The 10,635-nt window shown below is 38.1% G+C and overlaps 1 protein-coding gene across 1 annotated transcript in view; it reads left to right on the forward strand.

Annotated features, from left to right (window-relative positions):
- Positions 1 to 10,635, forward strand: part of LOC138033847 (sperm-associated antigen 1-like) — a 57,293-nt gene that overhangs the window by 5,073 nt on the left and 41,585 nt on the right. The window contains exons 4-8 of the mRNA XM_068881708.1: positions 2,816 to 2,900; positions 4,190 to 4,315; positions 4,439 to 4,503; positions 4,971 to 5,092; positions 8,021 to 8,182. Of these exons, the coding sequence (XP_068737809.1) occupies positions 2,816 to 2,900; positions 4,190 to 4,315; positions 4,439 to 4,503; positions 4,971 to 5,092; positions 8,021 to 8,182 (560 nt within the window). The remainder of the gene's footprint in view (positions 1 to 2,815; positions 2,901 to 4,189; positions 4,316 to 4,438; positions 4,504 to 4,970; positions 5,093 to 8,020; positions 8,183 to 10,635) is intronic.

Raw genomic sequence — 10,635 nt, forward strand, 5'->3', positions numbered from 1 at the left:
CTTTCAATTGCTGTGGGGATTTATGACTTTTCACATCGGCTTCTAGTTTGGATCATTTTTCCCCTGCATCAGTCATCATGACCACTTTGATTAAATCCAGTTCCTGAGAAGACCTGAGTCCCAGTAATCCTGGTTGATTTGTGTCTACTATGTTGAACATCAGCTCTTTTTCTGCATTTGCTTTGTAGTTCACGGGCAGTTTTGCCCTGCCAAGAACTGCGAGCTAACGTCTTCAGAGTAGCTGACTAGTTTGTGTGTACATGGATCAATGCATGGGTTGCTTTCAATTTATCATCTTGAGTTCTCTGACAGGTAAGATGTTGACTTGAGATCCTTTTTCTAGCTTAAGTCTTTTAACATGTCCTTGCATTGTACTGGCAACATGACAAAACTTCAACCTTGCTGGTAATGGCTCCAACAAACAGGTTTGTGTTGCATTGATGTTCTTTGGTTTCTTCTTCAAGCCCATGAAGTTTCTTTTGTGACCTTCACATGCTTTGGAAATGATGCTGCCTCTGGCAATTGAGGCATAATTATCTTTCCATATGCAGGGCATTCTCTCACGCCATATCTTGTTCCGCAATTCCTGCGGTTAAACATCTTATTTGGAGATGGTTTTTCCTCCTTGCCATTATACCATGTACTGATGAGTTGCTTTCCATTTCTTGAAGTTGCTCATCTGTCCTTTCCACCAATAGAGCAATCTTTCCTTCGTCATGCAATTTTTACACCAAGCACAATTCGATCTGTGATGAGAGTTTCTTGGTGAACTACCAGATTCACAGGTTTCACTCAATTTTCTAAGTACAGTAACATATTGGTCAATAGTTTTGCCGCTCTATTGAGCCCTTAAGAATAACTTGTTCATATATCTTTTGTAACTAGCATTCTTCTTTGGTTCTCAGTGTTCTTCAAATTTCTGTAATACCTTGTCAATCTTTGTGTCATCACCTTCTGCTTCCCGAGTTATCTTGTTGAAAACAGCAATAGCACCATTGCCGATGACTGTTAGCAGTGTGGCCACTCTAGACGCACTTTCTTTCTTGTTTATTCTTGTGGCAAATATTTGTAAGCTTCTGTTTGAACTTCCAATTTTTGGAGATATTACTGCTTAAATCAAGTACTGTATTTCTGGTAGTGCAAGACCAAAATGCGTAGCCATTTCTTGTGAGTTTGCTTATTGGCTTGTTGTACAGTAGGTATGTTTTCTTGTGGCATGTGCTCAGATCTCTGAAGTCTGAAGTTGGTTGCTTGACTTCGGTATAAAATTTCACAATCAGAATGGCGGAATTTATGGTGCATGGTTCACTTCTGACGCCATGTTATAATCTTGTTATTTTAGGTCGATGTAAGCAGATAAAACACGGAATGATACTATGAAAACCACCGATCTGTGGAGTGGGCCCAAAGTACTGAGTTGCTGCCCCGCCCATTTTCATTCAACATTTTGATGAAATTCCTTTTCCATGGGCTTAAGGTGTACTTATGGAAAAAAAATGTGCATTTATCTCTGTTTTCTTTGACAATTGCAGAAAAACTTCCCACAAAAAAACCTGTGGTGAAGTCTCCCCCTTTCTGATAATGTCTTGTATAATCTTTCTCAAGTCTTTGCCGAGAGCTTTTCCACGATTGTAGAGCCTTCAAAATGCACTCAGTTATGCTAATACAATATACATCTTAAGAATTTGAACTATTTACAAGCAAAAGTGGGCGGGGCCAAGACACAAAAATTCCTGCCCATTCCATGGATCGGTGGTTTTCGTAGTACAATCCATCATGGCTTCCAGACTTAGCGCAGTGTGCATATCCTAACAAATACTACTGCTGATCATTATACATGTACCCTACTGGGTTCCAAGAATGGTATTCTGACACAAATCTGCAAACAATGCATTATATTGACTTCCTTGTTGGCACTTAGCCACAGCTACAACTAGTTCTTGATGGAGATCTCTTTTGTACCATAAAGCTGCTTATTGGCGGTTTGCAAACTTGCATTTCCCAAGCCTAAAATGTCAAGTTCTATGAACATATGCAGACGTGGATCAGTCCTTTTTTACTCAATAATTATAGCACTTGAGTGTATCAAATCCTTTGTGCTCAATAAGGACAACTTACAGTATCACTCATTGATTTTTATGTAGTCACTTGAGATTACACTGTAAGTAGGTTGCTTCATTTTATACCTGCTACTGACCAACTTGTCCTTTAAGTGAAGCAGAGGAGACTTTTGTTTTCATCATTCCTGAATTTCAGACTTGACTTTTAAACAGTGCAACAATGCATCTTTATAACCACATCTGGCCATTAACCCATTGACCCCCTGGGAGACTGAGACTTAATAGATTTTACTCTGCCTAATTCCAGACGATTTTAGCTGTTATTGTCGGGGGCAGTTCAAGGGGACATGTAGTTGAAAGGGGATATTTTGAGGATGAGGGGGAGATTTTGAGTGGATGTGGAGGTTTTGAACCCATTGACTCTTGAACCTCCCCTGGCATTCACAAATAAAACCATCTGGTGTTAAACAGAGTCATGCAAGTCTATTAACTTGTTCCACTCCTACATGTAGGAGTCAATGGGTTAATCACATTGCTTTTAGCCTCATCTGTTCTCTTCCTACAATAGTAATTATTGGCACAATCTTGGATGTGAAACCACTATACCAGTAATTGCAAGGTAGTACTGTGATCTACTTTCTCTTGAAATGCAAGCTACGGGCCGTCACTCGTGTACTGCAGTTGTTCTCAATTATACACATGTAGGTACAAGATTAATGGCTTCTTAAATTATTATTTCTTTCATTAACTCACAGCAAAAGCCTTCGCAAAGAAATACCCATCCAAACATATCGTGATCTCACTGCAACAGAAGAACAGGCCATCACAGATGATCTTAAGGTAATTAAAAAAAAAAGTTTTTTCATTTATTTATATTAACTAACATTCAACATTTACTAACAAAATTTCTTACTTAAATTTCAATACATCAACAAATAACTGCCACAATTGCATACACTAATTACTCAAAACTAATCGTACTACATGTACGACATAGAAAAGACTTCATGCAGTACGGTAAATCTTAAGATGTGCTAAACACAGTCTTCAGTGGCCAAGAAATAGAGGGCTTAAAGGAAGCGTGCTAAAAATGGAGATACAGTAATTAAATCACAATGTTCACATAATTATAGTCTTCAAGAGATTCCCATTTTTTGGCGTCTCGATGCACTGTTTAATTGAATGTCATACTTTGAATTCAGGAAATTCAGGTATTGCAAAAGACAGGGAAAATTTGTTTTGTTTTAGCAACCCATAAATTATAATTTTTTTTATTATAATGATAATATCACACTAAAAGGAAATAGTATATACCGGTAGTGAAGTGCAAACTTTGAAGTATCTGGCCTCATACCCAAGACAGTGGTGTTAGTCAAAGAAAAGTCTTCTGGTATTAATAGACAAGCCTTCCTCAACCATTCGATTACATAATTTGCACCAAAAAGATTGTCTTATCACATGACCAGAAAAGGTGAATTAATGTTCCAGGAGTTTTCGTGCAAAAGGTAAAATTAGCCTTTTCTCTTAACCTGATTTTAAATGAAAAAGTGTCTGACTTGGTACTTGTCTATGTAGAAATTTAAAATAAAAGTCGATATTTTAAGTTAATTAAGTGCTCTTGGGGCATCGTCTAGCCAAGCAGTAGGCAGAATTCCAGTTTATTCTATATAATTATGATATCGCCTACAAGGTTCACGGTCAGTGATCCATTTCTTCTGGCTGATGTCCACAGTTATGCATAACAAGTAAAAAAATTAAATTAATTAATTAACTTCTTGTGAATGTTCTCCTGATACTTCATGTACACACAATTATTCCAAGCTGTGCAGGAGGTCAAACTTTGACTTTCTCAGGCTGTCAGTTCTTAGCGGATGGGAACACAGGTGGCAGAACCTTCATGCATTGTGGCGAATCCTCCCAGGCAAAAGTGGAGATTGTTATTCAGTTCAGGGGAAACTTAAATTTTAATTTTAGCAGCAGTCAATACTTATTAAATTTTGCATTGGATGTTATTTGTGTTTCTTTGCTTGTGTAGTCTGTAAACTTTGCAGAGCTTATAATCAACTTTCACAAATTTTCCTGTATAATTATATGTGTACTGAGCAAACTGGTAATTCTTGAATGCTAAGGAATGGATGGATAGTATCAATGAGGCAGATAAATCCCTAAAGAAGCAGGGGATGACCAGTGCTTTGGGAAATGACGATCTCCCTCCGATAAGATCAGCTGGTAATGAAGATGTGCCCTTAACCAAGGTTAGAACCACATGTGGTGTTAAACTTCTCAAAAAATAGCTAAAATTGTTTTTATTTTTAGCCTTTCAGTGTTGTGTGACAATATTAAATTTAACTTTGAGGCATGTCAATTTTTTTTTTCAGAAAAACAACACTGATGGAAAGAAGGAAAAAACAGTGTTACCACGTGGTTATTATGAATGGGACAAGTATATACAAATAATATTTTTTCTTTAGATGTGTTACCTTGGAGGCAATTAAGGGTTTAATTTTTGCCTTATAAATGTAGCAGATATGCTATTCTAACATTTAACTTCTATCATTTGGGATACAAGGACAGTTTTTATGTTACAGTATAATTATTTATGAGGGCATCATAGCTGAGTTGTTACAGAACTGGGTTGTACATGCACTTTGATTGTCATTGTCATCTGGCTGGAGTCGTTCTTAGGATCAATTTGTCTGCATTCATTTAAAATCCTGAGCTGTGTTTATAGATATACTGGTCTTCCTTTGGAAATTTATTTAATAGCACTTTTACATGTAACCTCATAAAATTAGTGTCTCTTGGTGTAGCAAACATAATTTTGCCATTTTCTCAAGGCCTTTAAATCTTACCTTTAAAACACCAAACCGAAAAAGCTGGTCCAATTTAAAATGTATGCTCCTGTTTAAGGTTTGATCCAGAGAAGGAGATCGAATCATTGGACAAACAAGAGGAAGAGGAAAGGAAGCGCAAGCAGGAACAAGTGAAAGTGATCACCGAGAATGCGATTCCTTCAAGTTTAGAATTGAAAGGTTGAAACAATAGCAATTCCACTTAATTCTAATTTGCTAACATTCTCCATGATTGTTTGTAGTCTCCAGATCTAAGTATACAGTATTCCTTTACATTTATTGTAAGCCTCTACTTTTGTTTTTTGTCCTTGGTTCCCCTAATTATTATATTGTTGCAACTTTATCTGCACTTACTCTGCTATTGCCTCCTTGAAGTTTCTCCCTATCACTAACAGTGTCTTTTCGTTGTGCTTCCCTTTCCTTTCCACTTAATTTTCTTCTCTTTTTACCAATCCCACTTGCTTGTACCCACCCCTCCTTCTCAGTCACCCAGTAACTTTTACTTTTTCCAATCACCTCATTGTACTCTCCTTTTTTATCACTCAGCTAAGCTTTCACAACCTATAGCTCTATTGTATGCACTCTTCCTTCTCATAACCTCTGTACTCATCATCCACGTAGCCCTAATTGTTTTTGCCATTCTTTTGTTCTTGTCTCCCTTGCTCATGTGAAAGAACCACTTCTAATAAAATAAATAAATAAATAAATAACTTTATTTAACGAGGGAAAACACTTACATGTAACAGTTATGGACTGAGAAACCTGAGGCCCTCACCTAAATTATAACAAGGAAAAGTTACAATGAATAAAGAATGTGTATATAATAAATACACAAATAATCACAATAATTAAAATAATTAAGATATTTGAAAATGGCCAATATTAGCGGATCCCTCCTTGACGTACTCAATATAAGTATTTGCGTTGGAAAGAGTTGACACTTTCGCTGGATCTTATTTTCACAGGTAAGGAATCCCATAATAAGATTGATGATATTAAAAGGTTTTACCCCCTTCTGTTTTCCTGTTGTACTAATTGGGGCAGCATAGTGTTACAGTGTATTTGCCCATAACGCGAGGATCTTACTGATGTGCCACTGACAAGGACTAACTTATTGCGTAGCTTGTGGCTTGTGCCAGTGCAGGCACTCACACCATCCACACCAGTCGCTTTACCTGACGGGATAGCCTCAGTTAGGTTTCAGGTCTGGATTGGTGTGATAGTTGGAAAAGCAAGTTTGGCATCTGAGGTGTTGCGATTGCTGACAAAAAAATTCCAGGGTCTTTGAATTATACTGAGTGGCCGTTTTGTCCACTGAACTTTCAGCTAAGCCCGTGGAATGTTTGTTAAACACTTCAGCAAGAATTTGTAACATCATCCTCGAATTTCGTGGTCCTGTTTTCTTCTATTAGTAGGTCACACCTCTAGTGCATTGTTTACCGGAAAGGTCTTTGAGTGTGGACCAAACTTTTTTTGGATTCTTTTCGTTTTCCCTGAAGGATTTATGAAAGAAGTTCTTCTTGGCACTTTGAATTGCCTTGGTGACTTTATTTTTGGTGCTCTTCAGGGCTGGCCAGTCATCGGGGTCGTTTGACTGTTTTGGCTTTTTAAGATGGTCATGTTTTTTCGTGAGCTGTAGGATCGCGGGTGATAGCCACTTGCAATGGGTTTTGTATCGTCTCTGATACGTTTCCGTTTGATTGGTGCATTTGCATCAATGGCATCATTAAGGAGAGAATACCAGCCATTTACAATGTTATCTACTTCATCGAATGCAAAAATTGCGTTCCATGGGGCCTCATACAATGCCTTTATAAACTTTTCGTGATTTAAGCATTTGAGGTTCCCGATAGGTGATATATTTGTGGTTCTTTGTTTTGTCAGGAGAACAATGTTTGTTTAAACGCACAGCTAGCACCGGAAGGTGGTCAGAAATGCAAATATATGGGCATTCGATGTTTACAATCCAGATATGATCAAGGCATGATTTACTAATGTGATGCGTAGCAGACAATACAAGTTGTTTAAAATTAGAATCCCTTAATTCTTTGACCAGTCGATGGCTATTAAATTCTTTCTGGAGGTAACCCAAGTTCATGTCTCCCAGTAGAATTTTCTCCATATTTAGTAAATAAGCGTGTTGGATATTTTCAGCCAGTCTGTGGTCGTATTCTGCCTTCAAACTTGGGGAAATAAATACCTGCCATAAGCAGTGGCCATTTAGATTTGAAGGGACAGACTTCGAACCAAAGGACTTTGAGGTCAATATCTTGGAGGTCAGTACGATGCGAAAATTTAAGGTCGTTGTTGATGTACACAATGATTTCTCCGCCACTACCTGTTTGACGGTCTTTTCTCAGAAGATGGAATCTGGGAATATTGTACAATTCTTCAGGCGTCTTATTAGAGAAAAAGGTTTCGGTAATCACCAGGATGTCAAGATTTTTCCTGCCGTCTGAGTTTAAGATATGCATTTTTATTTCATCAAACTCAATCTTTGTTAGATAGTTCACGTTCCATTGACCGAATCGAGGACCTTTGGTGGGAAGCTTAAAGGCGTCGTTTCTTGTCCGATTAATTGTTGTTGGTCCTGGATTTGGAGAAATATCACCACAAGTGAGTAGGCAAAGAGAGACGTTAAGTTCAGCCATCAGTGTTATAGTTTCAGGTACTTGAGCAGGACTCTTGTTTTGTTCTCGGGATGTTCTAAGCATATCTCTTTGAGTTTCAGACAAACACCTCGTAATTTGCCTTGGAGGTCATGCTGCTGACATACATGTATAAAGCAATTATGTCAGTCCTATGGGTATTAGCTGTGTATTTTCAGTATCGGGAGGATGGAAAGGCCTCAGCATAAAGACAGCAATAATAAAAACGACGACCTCTTTGAGAGCGTGACTGGCCGCCATGTTGCAAGGGGATTCTCTGAAACCCTGAAACTTTCCTGTATCTAAACTTGTCACTCCATCTGTCCTTTTTTTTGCACCTTGCACCTTGCACCTTGCACCTTTTATTTTCTGTTCTTCTCATGGCCCCTTAGTTTTCTTTTCTTGAGTCCTTTTTTCCCAACTGGGTCCAATCATTATGATGTTTCTTTGTTAAATACAGGTAAAAGTGAAACAGAACGCCAAATCCTGGCTATCAGGGAAAAAGAGAAAGGCAATGAAGCCTTTCAAAGTGGGAATTATTCAGAAGCATTGTTGTACTACTGTCGAAGCATTGGTCTTAATCCTAAAGTTACAGCAGTGTACAACAACAGAGCTCTAACAGGTACTTGTTAAAAGAAGACAATCTACATGTTTGTCAGGCTTTTTTCTTAATTTTCTTACCTTGTGTCATTGTGCAAAATGTGTGAGGGGCGTTACTAAACACAGGAACGGAAGGGAACGGAACGGAAAGGACGGCATAGATCGGAATAAACCGGAATAATTATGCAGGAATGAGGTGGGATGAGGCAGAATAACACTGGAATGAAACAAAATGAACAAGAATGGTACCAGAATATACTGGAACAAGCGGGAATGGTGGAATGAGGCGGAATAACACCCAAATAAAGTGGAATATATATATGTAGCAGAATGAACCTGAAAATGCCAAAATTTGGTGTTTTAGTTAGCGCCGACTGAGTTTTTGTTGTTTCAGTCAGCTTTCGTTGTGTCACGTGATTCCCTAAGGGAATTGCATGTGTTTTTGCCTTTTGTAACATTTGGAGCACCTCGATCGCGGAAAAAATTAATTTTGATGGGTATATCCGTTGCTAAATGACTAATTACGGTATTTGTTGTGGAAGTAATACTACCATTTGCGTCCATCCTTGAAGCGTGACGAATTTTGAGCAAAGTTTTACTTTTCAAACGTTAACGGTTTGTCCGGTTATGTGTCACTTTTGACCAATGAAACATTGGCAGTTATGTCAGGAAATTGACAACGTTTTTGGCAGCATAACAGCATGTTTTGTTCACGTGCTGTTAAAGTTTTCAAGTTTACCATGAGAGCATTCCGGTGTTGCTTGACTGTCCTGAAGATGTCTCTGCTCATTTGCAAAGGAGACGAAAGAAATTAAAGTTAACAAGTTTGGAAGGAGGTAAATTACCGTCCAGGACTCGCTTTAGGTAAAGATTTCAAATGCTCCATGAAACATGGAAGAGCGTGTGCGCAGATTATGTCCTAGATGCAAAAATATTTCCTCCTCGATCTTTCTAGTTTCACTTCTGTTTCTTGCATTTTTTTCTTGTAGTTGCTGAATCACGTATCTTTTCTGTTCTAATCTTTCTTCGCTTCTCAGTAATGATGTACCTTATATGTGAAGTGTTTTCATTGCATGAATCCTTTTTTCTTCGGTCTCTCTAGTTTTTTCCTATTCATTATAATTGCAAAGAAAGTCACTTTTCAGACAAGCCCGGGCCTTGGGACGGTCTGAAGTAGAGCTACATGGATCAGTCCTTTCAACGGGTTTGGTTTTCACACTAGTTGACAACCCCTCAAACATTTTATTGTATCGTTACCTGTAATTGAGAAATATCCGTTTCTTCGATACGTTTTGAGGAAGAAACTGCAATTCTGAGGCACATGGGATCGTTGTTCAACACGACATGCTCACCTTCGTCATTTTGGTGAAGTATAACAATTTCCATATATCGTGCTTGGAAACTCACAGGAAATAGATGTTTACAACTCTTCAAGACTCCAAGGCAGATTCATAAATATCTCGGCTCTCACGGAAAACCTGAAAACTTCAAGAGTATGTGAACAAAACATGCTGATATGCTGCTAAAAACGTTCATGACATAACTGCCAATGTTTCATTGGTCAAAAGTGACACAACCGGACAAACCATTACATTTGAAAAGTACGGTAAGACTTCGCGCAAATTTTGTAACGCTTCAAAGAGGGACGCAAATGGTAGTATTTTTTTTTGTGAACAAATACAGTAGCAAGAGAAACAGAATGTTATTTTAAAAATTGTTTTCGTCTATGGATCTCGGAGGTGGTGTAGGGATGGCACAGTGGTGAGAGCACTTGTCTCCCACCCACGTGGCCCAGGTTTGATTCCTCGACTCAGTTTCATATGTGGGTTGAGTTTGTTAGTTCTCTACTCTTTACCGAGAGGTTTTCTCCGGGTACTCCAGTTTCCCTCTCCTCAAAATCAACATAATTTTTTATGACTTGATTTGCGTTGATTGTTGATTTAATTCAGTTTACAGTGTCCCCAATTTGTGCTCCAGCGCTAAATCGGCTAGACCCTTTCCTTTCCTTTTTTTCTTTTTGGAGGCGGCTTTCACTGTGCGAGTCAGATAACCTGTGAACATTTTTATTTCATTCTGACAGGTCAATTGTGTATTGACCAATCACAATGAAGTTCATCGAACCACAAACTAATTACCATTGCTGCTTGCCTGCCTCCCACAACCCACACGTGATGGAAAATAAATAGAATTTGCGCAGATGGCTGGAAAATTCTTTTTTTTTCTAACCTCAACACAGTGTTTCCTTGTTTGGAGAAAGAAGTCAGAAGCACAGAAAAAAGATTGATTGTTGTTAATACAACTGTATATTTACATGAAGAATTGTGAGAACATAATTATCTTGACTTGTTCCAAGCCTTGTTAGTTCCCCTTTAATGTGAACTGTTTTTTTTTTTTCCGTCAACCTCTCTATTCTGCACACTCATTCATTATTTTACAGTCTAGAATGATAAAAAATTACGTTTTGTACCCTTGTGA

Source organism: Montipora capricornis, chromosome 14 (genome assembly GCF_036669925.1).
Source record: "Montipora capricornis isolate CH-2021 chromosome 14, ASM3666992v2, whole genome shotgun sequence".
Taxonomy (NCBI): domain Eukaryota; kingdom Metazoa; phylum Cnidaria; class Anthozoa; order Scleractinia; family Acroporidae; genus Montipora; species Montipora capricornis.